The sequence below is a fragment of the Globicephala melas genome, chromosome 2 (assembly GCF_963455315.2).
Source record: "Globicephala melas chromosome 2, mGloMel1.2, whole genome shotgun sequence".
Lineage (NCBI taxonomy): Eukaryota > Metazoa > Chordata > Mammalia > Artiodactyla > Delphinidae > Globicephala > Globicephala melas.
This window is the reverse complement of record NC_083315.2, coordinates 175,691,703-175,707,560: the sequence shown is the minus strand read 5'-3', so window position 1 is coordinate 175,707,560 and position 15,858 is coordinate 175,691,703. Positions and strand designations below refer to the sequence as shown.

The window sequence follows — 15,858 nt, the reverse complement described above, 5'->3', positions numbered from 1 at the left end:
ACTGTGCCAGGTAGTAAAGAGAACACATGTTTTAATGCTGCTATCTACCTTCTCCCCTCCCTCTACAAGTAGAGGGGAAGCAAAGTGAATCCAAAACTCATCACCAATGAGATCTGAGTCACAGAATGACGGCTGTGTGTGCGAAAGGATGAACAAACAGTGTGCACACAGACAGTGCTTCTGCACTCCTCACAGAGCACTCTTACTAAGAAACGAGAAATAAGTCTAGTTCATTTTAGTATAGATATACTTCAAGAGATTCTTTTCTTACTGATGATAGGCGCTTTAGAAATAAAGAAGCTATACTCCATGTCTTTGAGACAATTTACAGAGTATTGGGAGAAACAAAGCACATGCAATTCAGAAGTTATGCTAAGTGCTATGGGGAACCCAAAGAAGGAGTACTTGTTCCAAGCTAGGGGTTCAGAGAGTTTTTCTGAAATAGAAGACTGGTAAAGTAAGTCTTAAAGGGTGAGCAAAAGTTAAAATAGGAAAGAGACTGCAGGAAAGGTGTTGCAGTCAGAAGAGGAGACGGGCATCTGCACAGGCTCATGGGCTGCTGGTGGAGGAGCTCACACAACCCTCCGCAGACACGGAGGCCCTGAGGGCTGCGGGAGACTGGGGTGTGCACCTGGACACACCTGCAAAGTGCTGGCTTTTGCACGTCTGCTGGCCTGTTTCCCGTGAGTTTGCCCTATGGCGACCTCAAATGTTGTGTCTCTATATTTAGTCATCTCTTCTCCTGCGATTTGGTACTTAGCCTTAGACACAGCATTAATGGACAGAACCAATATTTTACCCACGTGACCCATATTACGGTGGGTTTTGTGTACATGAATTACCTCATTTACGAAGGTATGGAATTTGTATTGGAATTTGTGGAAAATCAGGGACTGTGCAACCACACCACTTTAAGCAACTTACACACTCGGTCATTTACAAGCTACCTTTGAAGCATTAGCACCTTCCACAGCTGTGTCTTTGTTTTTCAGTTAAGCAGACGTACCTGTCAACTTTGCAGGCTTTGTACCAGCCACCATACTCTCCAAAAGAAGTCCCATCCTTTTGCTTTCCCTAAATTATAGGAAATAATTTCAAGTGAATAATTATCTTAAGCAATATATTCAATTTAGAATCTCTCGAAATAGTATGTCCTTACTTTGCATTCTTCTCTTTCCTCAGCATGCATCCAAATGGGTTTATTTTCATCTAGGGAAGAAAAAATAACATACTATAAACTGAAGCATAACAGAGCCCACAAAGTGGAATTTGTCAAGTTTCAGCAACTGCAAGGTTTCTGTTTTGTTTTCCGTATGATCCTTCTCAGATATTACTTTTCACATCATGGACAGACAAGGTTTCACAATGGAGAATAAAGACTATGAAGACAGAACCAGACCACAAGAAACCAGTAGGAAATGGCCATTCACATGCAGCTCTGTGAACAGAAGACATGGAATCAAAGGTACCAACCTAGACAGGGTAGGCAACGATCAAAAACACGGACAAATGCTAGGGTCCCTATAAGGAAACTTTTAATGCTAGAACCCTCACGTAACACTTGGGACTACTTAGAATTTGAACAACTAACATTAAACAAAAGTCTAAGAAATAGTAGTAAGATGTTGGGAGCAAAAATGGAAAAACTACAAATCAATATTCCTTTAAAATTTTCTTCACTTTTGAGAACACTGACACATACCACTCATCCAAAGCTTCCAACTAATGCACCCACATCATGGAGGATAAGCAGTCTTAAAAGTGAAGGTTATGGGCTTTCCTGGTGGCGCAGTAGTTAAGAATCTGCCTGCCAGTGCAAGGGACACGGGTTTGAGCCCTGGCCCGGGAAGATCCCACACGCTGCGGAGCAACTAAGCCCGTGTGCCACAACTACTGAGGCTGCGCTCTAGAGCCCGCAAGCCACAACTGCTGAGCCCGTGTGCCACAACTACTGAAGCCCGCGCACCTAGAGCCTGTGCTCCGCAACAAGAGAAGCCACAACGAGAAGCCTGCGCACTGCAACAAAGAGTAGCCCCCGCTCACCGCAACCAGAGAAAGCCCAAGCACAGCAAAGAAGACCCAACGCAGCCAAAAATAAAAACAAATAAATAAATATTTTTTAAAAGTGAAGGTTATGAAAATACTTTTATGACATGAAAAATGCTTAAGCTACAAGTATAAAAGAAAATAAGCAGTATGCATGATTATATATAAAGTGTGGTTTCAATTTTGCAAATCAATTGGCAAAAAAGGAAGGCAAGACACAAAAAATTAAGACATATTTGTGTGATGAAATTATAGGTGATTTTCATGATCCCGTCTCTTCACTTATTTTTGAGGTTTCTGGAGAATAAGACCTGTGCTCCCACCCAATCCAACCACTCATAAGCTACCCATCCTGGGCGAGTCGCTTAGCCTGCAGTGTCCTCGCTCCTAAAATGGAGTAACGTGTGACCCATTTCACAGGACTGTTGAGAAAATTAAATAAGATTACATATTTAAACTGTTTTTAACTAAAAGACTAGTATGTGGTTAACTATTCTTAGGATTATTGGGCATGTCATAGGAGAAGAATGAAACTAGTTTTAAATACTGGCTTTAAAAGAATGAATATTTGTATAGCAAAGGAAACCACAAACAAAATGAAAAGACAACTTACGGAATGGGAGAAAATATTTGCAAATGATGCAACTGACAAGGGCTTAATTTCCAAAATATACAAACAGCTCCCACAACTCAACAACAAAAAAACAACTCAATCAAAAAATGGGCAGAAGGGGGCTTCCCTGGTGGCGCAGTGGTTCAGAGTCCGCCTGCCGATGCGGGGGACACGGGTTCGTGCCCCGGTCCGGGAGGATCCCACATGCCGCGGAGCAGCTGGGCCCGTGAGCCATGGGCACTGGGCCTGTGCGTCCGGAGCCTGTGCTCCGCAGCGGGAGAGGCCACAGCAGTGAGAGGCCCGCGTACCGCAAAAAAAAAAAAGGCAGAAGACCTAAATAGACATTTCTCCAAAGAAGACATACATATGGCTAACAGTCACAAGAAAAGATGCTCAACATAACTAATTATTACAGAAATGCAAATCAAAACTACAATGAGGTTATCACCTCACATCAGTCAGAATGGTCATCATTAAAAAGTCTACAAATAACAAATGCTGGAGAAGGTATAGAAAAAGGGACCCTCCTACACTGTTGGTGGGAATGTAAATTGGTGCAGCCACTATAGAAAACAGTATGGAGGTTCCTCAGAAAACTAAAAATAGAATTACCGTTTGATCCAGCAATCCCACTCCTGGGCATATATCCAGACAAAACTGTAATTCAAAAAGATACAATGCACCCCTATGTTCATAGCAGCACTATTCACAATAGCCAAGACATGGAAACAACCTAAAAGTCCATCGACAGATGAATGGATAAAGAAGATGTAGTATATATATACAATGGAATACTACTCAGCCATAAAAAAAGAACGAAATAATGCCATCTGCAGCAACATGGATGCAACTAGGGCTTACCATACTAAGTGAAGTAAGTCAGAAAAAGACAAATACTATATGATACCACTCATATGTGGAATCTAAAATATGACTCAAAGGAACCTATCTATGAAACAGAAACAGACTCACAGACATAGAGAACAGACTGGTGGTTGCCAAAGGGAAGGGGGGTGGGGGAGGAGTGGAGTGGGAGTTTGGGGTTAGCAGACGCAAGCTATTATATACAGAATGAATAAACAACAAGGGCCTCCTGTACAGCACAGGGAACTATAAGTATCCTATGATAAACCATAATGCAAAAGAATATAAAAAAAAAAGAATGTACATATATAACTGAATCACTTTGTTGTACAGCAGTAATTAACAACATTGTAAATCAACTATACTTCAATTAACAATGGTGAGACTAGCCAGGGAAGTTTTGAAAAGGAAGAGTACTTACAGACTTTGTCACATCACATATCTAACTTCACCCCCACCCCGCCTCACTGCAAAACCACAGCAGCCAAGAAGATGTGCAACTGGTACAAGAATCAATACCTGCATAAATGGAGAGGAATGGTCCACCATTACCACTACCACTACCACCAGCAACAAAACCCTTGACTTGATAAAGAATTTAGAATATGACCTTACGAATGAGTGGGGGGAATGGAAGGATTATTCAGTTAGTGGTGCTCGTACAATTGTTTAAATACTTGAAAAATAATTGTATATCACAATTATTTAAAAAAAAAAGTGAACAGTATTTAAAGCTTAATAACACTGTTATTTACTGCAGTTTTAGCTTTATGTACTAACCTAACCCTATTGTTAGAACAGACAAGAATCCACCAGTTAAGAGAACTAGATTTCCTGACAACAAACCAGGTCATGGGTTTCAATGCTGCACTGTAGTCAAGAAGGCCCTGTGACCTGAAAGCCACGCCCCGACAGCAAACCAGGACACATGTGCATCTTGCCTAAAGAAAAAATGCCTTTCTGTCCTACGTTTTAACATTTGTGTGGAGGATAAATCTGAGTACAGAAAAAGTGCTTTTAACTAGAACCCAATGAACTGGACTTCATGCTACTATTTTTAGTAGAAAGAAGCTAGCAAATCGCAAGGAAACAAGTCTTCCCCAAGAGTAAAATTTTTTGAAAGAAGCACTAAGGAGATGGCCTGGAATCAACACAAAACCAGCAAGGCCTCTACAGTTAGACGAGGACATGAAAGGGCCCTGTGAACTGTACAAGTCCAGGGAGGTGGACGGTTATCCAATCCTGGCCCAACTGCAAACAGAATCCATTTTCAAAATGATGAGCCTGAGGCATCACGATCTTCTGATAGTTCAGAGATTTACTGCTCCACTTGTTAACAGACGAAAACTAATACACTTTTCAAAGATTTTTCAAAAGTAGTTTCTAGAAACTCTCTATAGAAGAAAGTATTTATTAATCAAAACCTTTTTCCCCACGAATTCTAAGGTTTCCCACACACTAGCAACAACTGTTCACATTCTGAAATCCTTATGTAATAGGCAGTAAAGGGGGGAAGATGCCTTATGTAACACACAAATATTGTTTTACTGAGCAATGAAAATCTTATAAAATATTAATATTAAGCACCTACAATACTTTAAGGGATACAAAGGAGACAGGCCTTAGCTCCTTAAGGCTGTCAAACAACCCAGCAGGCCTGGGATGGGTCGAGAATCTGCATTTCTGACAGGTCCCAGGTGGTGCTGAAATTGCTGGTTCCTGCCGGCACTTTGAGAACCACTGTATTACAGAGCAATTCTAGAAAGCACTAATGACTCCAGGAAGGCTTTCTGGAGTCAGTGCATCTAGGTTGTGCCTAAAGCACATGTGGACTCCGGTGAGGGTAGCGTGGCCCATCACCCTGACCACAGGCTGCATGACTCCATTATCGGTAATGCCAGGGCAGGTACGCAGGGTTCACCACGGTCACTGGATGATGAATGATGAGCCGAAGGGCACTCACTCAGACCGGGTCACATCCTCTCCAATAAGCGCTCCGTGGAAAATCATTTCTAAAATTCGAATTAAATTCTACCTTGAAAATACTGTGATGACTTGTGTATTACCAAGTTCAAGCTGGAAATCACTATTTTTTTTTATCCGTTTGCTTCACAGAAATCACTATGTTTAATGCATCCTACAACTGCATCTGCTTAGAAACAAAAGTACATTTCTTACCATCTACAGAACCAAACTCCCTTTCATGTGCGCGAGTGAGAATCTCTTTGTACAGCGTTTCTGCTTGCTTGAATTTTCCTTGCTTCAGATAGCAGGACGCCTTAAAATAAAACAAAGTCCTTACTGTTCTTCATAGTAAGTGAAGCATACGTGCTTATTTATAGGTTAGACTATGAAACAGAGCTCAGATTTCAGGAAGAAAGTCATCTGGCTCTATCGATAGAGTTGTACCTCTGTGAACGTACCAGGTTATTTTTCGTTTTGGCCACGTTGGGGTCATCAGGCCCCAGTTTGGTTTGGTAGATCTCAAGGGCTCTTTGATAATAATATTCTACTTCTTCGTACTTGCCCTGGTTCTGGCACAGTAAGGCCAAGTTATTTAACTGCTTGGCAACATCGGGGTGATCCTTTCCCAAAACCTGAGAATAAAAAATAGTGTATTAGAAACACTTATTATTTGTTTCACATGGTACCATCTGATCCATTCTCCACCCTATCATGAGAAGGCGCGTTCTAAACATAAATACGACTGTGCCTTGTTTCCAGGCTTATGATGTTTAAACGGCTCCCCATGCAATAACAAAAATAACTTAACCAGAATTTGTTGAACTCCTTATTCTTGGGGGGAGGAGACTATGCTGATTTCCTTCACGTGCTTTAGTGTCTTTAATTCTTATAATAATCCTACATGGTAGGCAATACTATGCACAGTTTGAAGATGAGGAAACTGGGTTTTATAAAGGCTGTTTAATATGGCCACCCAGTCCTTGAAGTGCCTGAACTTACACCTGGCCCTTCTGAGTCTAACTACATTACACTTATCCCTGCACAGAACAGCCTTCAAAGGAAACTTCCAATTCTTCAATTCACATCCTACGTATCCCTTCACATTCAGACCCAGATTCTCTGAGCACCCCAAACCACTTCCCTCACATTTCAAACTTCACCTCAGGGCTCTTCGAACTTGAACTTACTGTCCCAGACGCCCAACACTCTTCTCCCAGCACTGCCCTGCTCCCCACCCTCCACTAAATAACTCATCTTTCAGGTCTCTTTTCAGGTCCCCTCAGAGAGGACCTCCTTATATCCAATTTAAGGGAGCCCTCAGCCCATCCCCACCCAGTTTACTCACAAGCACATCACCTAGTTTTTTTCTTTCTTTGCAAGTATCACTACCCCAAACTGTCTTATCTATTTAGTCCTTTACCGCCTAGACTCTCACCCGTTAAGACGTAAGCCTCAGTATGCAAATGCCTTGTCTCAATGTCTGGATGTAATGTCCTCTCAGCACCTAGGACGGTGCTGGCACACAGGTGGACGACCAAACACTACACTGCTTCCTCAGGACCTGAGCCAGCCATCCAGTCTCTCACCTTGTGCCTTTACCTACACAGTCCCCAGTGAGGCAGGCTGCCTCTCCATCCCCTCTGCATTCCCTTCCTCTCCCTGCCTGGGAAGCTCTGACCTCGGTTCTTGAGACTCAGCTCCAACGCTGGCCGTTTGTGGGAGGCCACGCCCAGCACAGTCCCAGCCCTGTACCTGGAGAAGCCCTTGCTCTGTGTGCTCCCTGAGCTCTAGGCTAGAAGCCAAAGCACCTGCATTCCCAAGGTCTGCTTGCTGCACTGTGTCCCCAGGGAAAGGACTGTGTCTAATTTGAAATCACCAACTCTAACCAAGCAGGGAGCCCCCAAGTCCTCAATAAATGTCTGCTACATGACTGAATGAAAGAGCAAATATATATGAATGAATCTGATAGGTCATCACCTATAGTTCATAATCCTCAATTTGATACATTTGTGATTCTCCCTGATTTTAACCCCAGCCCACTCAAAATCTCAGTGGATAAATAAAAAATAAAATAAAAACTATTTTAGGGCTTCCCTGGTGGCGCAGTGGTTGGGAGTCCGCCTGCCGATGCAGGGGACATGGGTTTGTGCCCCAGTCTGGGAGGATCCCGCATGCCGCGGAGCAGCTGGGCCTGTGCGTCTGGAGCCTGTGCTCCGCAGCAAAAGAGGCCACAGCAGTGAGAGGCCCGTGTACCGCCAAAAAATAAATAAAATAAAATAAAATAAATAAATAAAGGCTATTTTATTTTGTAAATATTATGCAGATGGCAACAAGGACAAAACTTTACCTGCATAATGTGTTAATTAGCCCCTTTTCATCTTCCCTTTCCCAAGTCCTTGCCATATGACTCAAAATTAAATGACTGATTGCTCAGTATCAATGGTAAATAGTGACACAAAAAGTCAAATTAAAATATCATGGCATTGGACTTCCCTGGTGGCACAGCGGTTGGGAATCCGCCTGCCAACGCAGGGGACATGGGTTCGATCCCTGGTCCGGGAAGATCTCACATGCCACAGAGCAACTAAGTCCATGTGCCATAACTACTGAGCCTGCACTCTACAGCCCGCTAGCCACAGCTATTGAGCCCACATGCTGCAACTACTGAAGCCCGCGCGCCAACAGCCTGTGCTCCGCAACAAGAGAAGCCACCGCAATGAGAAGCCTGCACACCGCAATGAAGAGTAGCCCCTGCTCGCCACAACTAGAGAAAGCCCACACACAGCAACAAGACCTAACGCAGCCAAAAACAAACAAATAAATAAACAAACAAACCTATATGTCATAAAATAACCTTTAAAAAAAAAAAGTCATGGCATGGACCTGCCAAGTCTCTAACATCTGAATACACGGTCATCCAGAGCACTGCTGAAATTAACAAGTTACATTTAAAAAAATACCTAATTACTATAAACTGTATTAGCTGACACTACACATCCATGACTGACTTAATCTCCAGCTCTGAGTTACTCTTTAGTTCTCAAAAACAATTATGCATTTTCTTCAGTTTCATAAGCATATTTGTTGACCTCATTTTTAAAATTTTAATGTTTTTCTTCTTGACAGGCACGTGCCCCACCGTCAATGAAATGCCCCCGTGCCTTCCACCTACAGGCCTGAGAAATTCCTTCTTCAGTTGAATCATTTCTAGGCCTCAGGCTGGGAGGGCATGCAGACACAAGGCTCCACCCTCTGCATACCCACTCCTCCTAAACTCCCATGTGTATGGGCCCATCTGGCTGCGTTTGGGGCTGCCCACCTGACTGAAGGGCTTATTTTCAGTAAATGGTCAGTAATGATATATCACAGTGGTCCTATCTCAAAGCTTAAAAGTGAGTTATTAAAAAAAAAAAAGTGAGTTATTTAAAAGCATAAAACATAGCATCTCAAGGAGAACCGTCCTTAGTCGCACCTTTTCTCTGATCTCCAGAGCTCTTTTACACAGCGGCTCAGCTTCTTTGTACTTTCCTCTTTTGCCGTAAAGCACTGCGAGGTTATTCAGAGTTGCTGCCACCTACCAACACAGGGAACCGTGAAGAACAGTCAACGACAGCAGTGGAGGGGATGTGAGACATCACACACTCATCACGCCCAGTATGTGCAGGGAAGAGCTCTCAGCTGGATGAAGGAACATGACTCCACTTAAAGGCGAAAGAGCAATCTCACTGTCTGCAGACAGACTGCATAAAGGAACACTGCAGAATATTAAAATTAACAAATCAACATCAACAGGATCTTGATTTTTTTAATTTCACTGAAAGCCACAAAGCCAACCAAAATAGATCTATATGCAAATCTGACCAGATTTTAATAAAAAGACAATACAAAATCTTTATGAAAAAATTTACAGAAGTACATGCAATTTGATTTAGGATCAAAAAACACAGTACGTGATCCATTTGAGGCGGGGTGATAAACAACTTAAGTGCACACTGACACCTGCTAAATGGGAGTCACCAGCACTGAGGCTCATCACTTGTACTAAGTGAGGGAAGTCCTACCTGTGCCATCCAGTGAAAAGGCAGCTCTTAAATCTTCCCTGTTGAGTTTAATATTAAAATGAGATGGGTATAAAAATACATTAGGGAAAATAATATATAAAAAGAATGAAAGGACCAGTATACAAACCGCAGGATGATCTTTGCCCAAAGTTTTTTCACGGATGGCCAAGGCATCATTCAGTAGATTAGCTGCATCTTTGTATTTATTCTGGTCTCTAAATTGAAAAACATACAGTTAAGTGTTATAGACACAGCTTACTACATCTCTGTAAAATGTAATTTTGGAACTAAAGAAATAGAAGTTAAGCTTCAGTTATTAAAAAATAGACGTTAGCTATTAAAACTATTAAAAACACTCCTAATGTAGGAGAAAAAGACTCCATCAATAAACGTACTGGCAAGGTGAGCTGGGAGTCGGGCCTGATTAGCTTTTGAACCTGGCCCTCCCATCTAGATCACTGGGACAATACTACCCCCATAACCCCGCACACAGTAAGCGAGGCCATCCAGAACGGTGAGGCAGACGGAACGGATCCCAGTGTCTGCACCCAGTTCTGCCAGCTACCGGCTGCGTGGCTCTGGCATGTCACATGGGCTCCACAGTCACAGTCGGCCCACCTAAAAAGGAAGGACGTGACTCACAGAGCTGCTCTAAGAAGCTAATGATTCGCCACGTGCCATGGAAAAGCCTGTGAAACAGAAGCCCAGGACGCACCCCGCAGTGTCTGCTGGAGCAGGGCGGGGCGAAGGGTCCTGCTGACAGTGGGGAGACAGAAGCACCTCCAGCCCAGCCCCCCTGGTTTAAGTGCTACCTGATGATGGGGCTGCAAACCAGTTACTTACTTTGTGAGACTGAGTACACATACTTCCCAACTGAGTAAGAACGGCTGCCCAGCAAGGCTTTGCCCTGCAGAAGCCAGACTGTTCTGCAGAATACTGGAAGGGCTAATAAGGCTTCCAGATCCTCCGAAGCACACTAATTCTGGCCAAGTATATAGGTTTTGGACTTCCCTGGTGGCGCAGTGGTTAAGAATCCACCTGCCAATGCAGGGCACACAGGTTCGAGCCCTGGTCCGGGAAGGTTCCACATGCCAAGGAGCAACTAAGCCCCTGGGCCACAACTACTGAGCCTGCGTGCCATAGCTACTGAAGCCCACGTGCCTAGAGCCCGTGCTCCGCAACAAGAGAAGCCACTGCAATGAGAAGCCCACGCACCACAACGAAGAGTAGCCCCTGCTCGCCAAAACTAGAGAAAGTCTGCGTGCAGCAACGAAGACCCAACACAGCCAAAAAATAAATGAATAAACATATATTAAAAAAAGGTAACAGAACATTCACAGAAGGACACAAATGACTAAAAACACACAATCACAGAATACAAATTAATACACAATGCTGCACTTCTCCATTAATAAAGAGTAAGAGACAAGCAGCCCAGCCCCAGGCTGGTGATGGAAGAGGAGGAGTGTGAACTGGCACCACCTTCCCGAAAGCAGCTGGGCAACATGTACCAAGAAGCGTATCATGTTTTGTTTTGTTTTTTTAATTTATTTATTTAATTTATTTATTTTTGGCTGTGTTGGGTCTTCATTGCTGCACGCAGGCTTTCTCTAGTTGCGGCGAGCAGGGGCTACTCTGCGTTGCGGTGCATGGGCTCTAGGTGCGTGGGCTTCAGTAGATGGGGCACATGGGCTCAAGAGTTGCGGCTCACGGACTCTAGAGTGCAGGTTCAGTAGTTGTGGCACCCAGGCTTAGTTGCTCTGCTGCATGTGGGATCTTCTCAGACCAGGGATCGAACCCGTGTCCCCTGCATTGGCAGGCGGATTGTCAACCACTGCGCCACCAGAGAAGCCCGCGTATCATGCTTATACTCTAACCCACTTTAGGAATTGACACTAAAACAAAATACAAAATCCTGAGCAAAACTTGAGCAAAAGATGTTCATCAGTAGATTAATGCCCCCCCACAAAAAGCTTACAATTAAATGTCCCTTAACAGAAAAATGTTGAAATAGTTATGGTACAGCTCTAGGACACAACATTAAATATGAATATATACGTAGCTGCTAACTTTTTTCAAATGTTCTGCTGACATGAGTAAACTCTCACACTATAGTGCGAAGGAAAAACACAAGACTGAGGAGAGGCCACCGAAGTCCCAGCACCCAGCACGATGACATCTGTGTGACCACGCACCCTAAGTACAACAAATTCCAGTAGCATTCTACGCACATTTTTTATTTAAATCATTTACAATAAAAACATCTACCATCAGCCAGAAACTCTCATGTTCTTCGTAGGCATGTAAATTTTTTAAAGACCTTTCTGGAATGAAATTTAGCATAATCTACCAAGATTTTAAATGCAACCTGTGACTAGGGAATTCTTACAATAATGCATAACAGTAAAAATCTGCAAACCTAAATGTCCATCAGCAGGAACCTGTCAAAAAGTGTCAGGACTACCTGTAAAACAGAGTGCTATGCAGCATGGAAAAGGCTGTGCTCTCTCGAAGCCGAGCCGCGGCGGTGGCCTGGAGCTGCAGCAGTGGCATGGCAGTGCTCAGTTTCCTTCCGGTGCTCTTTAAGGCCATCACCTCTCTCTCTGGACAGTTTACTCCTCTTCTCTTCATGGAGCCCTCCCCCTCCTTTCCCCCTCCCTGCTCAGGTTCCCAGCTCCATCCTCGCCAGCCCCACGCTGCTGCCTCCTGCCGGGCTGCCCTGCCTCCAGGCTCCAGCCCCCTCAGGTCCTGTGCACTCCCCACAGCCACTCTTCTAAGACCTGGCACCTGCAGAGTGCCCAGCCCTTTCAGCCCCATCTCTTACTACTGCCAAACAGGATGCAGGAGTCTGCCCCAAACACACCCTTCAAGGCCGCAGAAAGCGCTCGCACCCCTCCATTAGGCCTTCCCTAATCCTCTCAGCTGGAAGGCATCTTTCTGTTCCATGGACACTTCTGGGTTACTTTCTTTCTTTATTGGCCATACCAAGCGGCTTATGGGATCATAGTTCCCCAACCACGGATTGAACCCGGGCCCCAGCAGTGAAAGCGCAGAGTCCTAACTCCTGGACCACCAGGGAATTCCCACTTCTCTGTTATTTTATTAACAACAGTCTCCCTGCTTCTATAATTACATATGAATATAGCCAGCCTATTCTCTAAACAAGGTTCTCAGTTCCTTTAGAAACAGGTTTAGGTGATGCTGTTTGACTATTTCACAGTGCCAGGTAACACCATGTCTCACATCCCCTGCAACCCTTCAGAGGCTCAGAAAAGCAAAGGGCTCTGGACAACATCCTCTGTCTAGGGGCCACTTAGCAGAGATACAAACTGAACTCTCCTGACTTCAAATTCCACGTTCTGGTTTCTCCTTGAGAACAGGTATTATGTATCCATCTTTAGGGTCTCACAGGAACCAGCCCAAAGTCTTACATACATCTGGATCAAAACTGTTGGCTAAACTGAAACAACCAAACCAACGAAGAAAAAATGGAGCAGTTCCCTGAAACCCACCACACCGGAGTGACCACAGCAAACCAGTCCTGCATGTGAGTAACACCCCGACCTGCTCGATTTCAGGTCAGTTCGGCTAAAAGACAGAAGCAGACAAAGGGCTCCCACGTACCACTGCCCAGTCAGTGCCTAGGCAAACTATTTAATTCCATTCAGGAAGTTCACCAAAGGCTTCTGAGTTAGCAAACATGTTCAAGTGACTCAAGGTGGAGACAAGAAGACAACCTGGTCCTCAACTTCAAGGAGCCAGGATCCCGGGAGAAGAGATGACAAAATTCACATCACCCGGAGGCCAAGTACAGGGCAAGCGCTGCGAGAGAGGCAAGGACAGGGTTATGGGGCACAACTTGGGAAGGGGCACGTGGAGCCCTGGATTCAGAAAGGAGAGAGAGCTGACAAGGCCTCAGAAAGGCAGGGGATACGGGCAGGCAGGGTGGGCAGAAGGAGCCTGGTATACCAAGTATTGTGGGGAAAAAAAATCAAAAGAGCTTAGCCTGGCCAGAGCGAAGGGTGCTGTGGGCTAGTCCTGGACGGCTGCCTGGGAGCCCCAGGCAGCGTCTGTTCTTCAGGGTCATACTCTTGCCAGAGAGCTTGCTAAATGTTTGAACTTAACCCCTGGCTGTGTGAAGACAAATGGACGATAAGGCTGGAAAAGTAGCTCATAACAGTTTACAGAAACGTATTTTTAGGACAAGCTCGTTAAAAACGTTGTCTCTAGGTAAAATTAAGAGAATAAAATGAGGACTACTAGCCTGTACACCAAGGCCAAGATGTTCAGCATGGTGGCCACGTCCGGGTGGTCATGGCCAGAGGTCTTCTCCAGGTCCTCCAGGGCCTGCTTGCAGAGGGGCACGGCGACCTCGTAGCGCCCCTGCGAGGCGTACTGGATGACCAGGTTGTGCAGGGTGCGCAGCCGCGCGGGGATCTCGTAGCCACCCTGCTGGGCGGCCGCCGCTGCACTGCTCTGCTGCTGCTGCACTACACAGAGAAGGGCTCACTTCAGGCAATAGAGAAAATCACCCGATGACACCAGCTGATTAGCACTCCCCGCTCTGGCTCTGGTCCAGGTCAGCACGTGGTCCCCACTGTACCAAACCTGTCCAGCATTCCCCGCGCAGGCGAGGCAACACCAGCAACTTGTCGGGGATGCCGCACGCGCCCCAACAGTGTGGTGAGACTGCTCTTGGCCCCAGGAAAATTCTTTTGCCCTTTCACTCTGTGAGAATCCACAGATCGCGTCAGAACTGCTGGTGCATGCCCCTGTTTACGAGGGCTGGCTCAACACGTTACTCTATCCCAGCGAGAAAACGACTCGCAATTCTCTGGGGAACCACGAGGCAGCCTGAGTGTGCAAGGGCTGCTGTGAGGCAGGCTGCAGGCACGCCACCACCTGCTAATGACAGCAATTACACCCCAAGAGGACCCGCCACCTCCGTCTGCATGCAGCCATTTAACCACCACTCCCAACTTACTTCCTTGACCAGGGTCGTCGTCGTCATTTGGGAAGAGGTCATCCAGAGGTTCTTTGGTGGAATCAGTGTCTTTGTCCTCCTATAAAACCAACCCAGGACAATATTAGTCTTACAAATACTATAAATCCTGCACTGGAAATCTTTGATACAAATTTCATTTAAACTAAAAATAGAAAAGATGGTTTGTTTTTCAGATCAAACATAGGACTAGCCACAATTTGGTCTATCCATCAGCTCAGTAAAGAGTAATAAAAGGCCTGCTAGACTGAACTCAAAGTACTTGTCCGGGCAGGAGTGGCAGAACAGATCACGATGGCATCTCTGTGCCTTAGTCGTCACTCGTGTCCTACAGAAGTTTAAAGAGCAGGGAAGCCCTTACTTGAAATAAATTTTATTTGGAAACCAAATGATTAAAATGGCAAATCTCTGAACACCACAGAACTGGCAGGCTGGACACTCCCCTCCCCACCCAGCATCTCCACCGCAGGACCCCTAAGAGCAGTGTGACAGCCTATGACTCGTGTCCCCCACAGATGAGCCCTCAGGTAAAAAAAGTGAGTACACGCTGGAGAGAACAGACAGCAGCTTGACCAGGGGAGAACTCAGCGTCGCCCTGGCACAGACGGACACCATCTGCCTCTGGAAGGGACCTGAGAGGCACATGTCACTTTTATAACATTCCCATCTGGGACACACAATCCAAACACACTCATGAGGAAACACCAGACAAACCCAAACTGAGGAACAATCTATGAAGTAACTGGCCTGTATTCTTCAAGAATACCAATGTTATGAAAGACAAAGACAGGCTTTCTTCTTTCTGTGAAAGGACCTGTTCCAGATGAAAGATGACTAAAGGGACGGGACCACTATGTCCAACATGTGGTCCTGAACTGGGTCCTGGAATAAGTGAAAAACGTCATCGAGGACTCTGCTGAGATAATCAACAAAAAATGGAATCTGGGCTGCAGAGGACAGAGGAAGCACTGCGCCTGTGTTCAATCTCCTGAATCTGACCCCAGCCCTGGGTCTCACAGGAGAACTCCTCATGCTAAGGAAATGCACCAGCAGCGGTAGGAGGAACGGGGCAGAAAAATTATCACGCGAACCCCCTAAAAGGGGAGGCAGGGTTAGCTCATTGTATCTCTTCTCCAAGCTAGACATGTTTTCCAAATAAAATGTTTTAAATGTCTCTGATTCTATGAGGCTAGCTTTCCCCTGCTCAATGTTATCCAGTTTTCCAGGTGAATCCACTTCTCTATTCTTATTCCCACAGCAACCTACAGGAGTTGTATCTTTTAAATCAAAACATTCAGTTGCTCCTG

General features: G+C 45.1%; 1 protein-coding gene across 9 annotated transcripts in view; it reads right to left on the bottom strand.

Annotated features, from left to right (window-relative positions):
- Positions 1–15,858, bottom strand: part of KLC1 (kinesin light chain 1) — a 113,237-nt gene that overhangs the window by 22,427 nt on the left and 74,952 nt on the right. For all 9 annotated transcript variants that reach the window (XR_011377279.1, XR_011377278.1, XM_060295334.2 and 6 more), the window contains 8 exons: positions 14,534–14,612; positions 13,814–14,039; positions 9,677–9,764; positions 8,961–9,062; positions 5,947–6,120; positions 5,702–5,801; positions 1,160–1,209; positions 1,007–1,074 (listed from right to left, as the gene is read on the bottom strand). Coding sequence is in view for 7 of the 9 variants with exons in the window: in XM_060295334.2 (XP_060151317.1) it covers positions 1,007–1,074; positions 1,160–1,209; positions 5,702–5,801; positions 5,947–6,120; positions 8,961–9,062; positions 9,677–9,764; positions 13,814–14,039; positions 14,534–14,612 (887 nt within the window). In the remaining 2 variants the exon portion in view is untranslated. The remainder of the gene's footprint in view (positions 1–1,006; positions 1,075–1,159; positions 1,210–5,701; positions 5,802–5,946; positions 6,121–8,960; positions 9,063–9,676; positions 9,765–13,813; positions 14,040–14,533; positions 14,613–15,858) is intronic.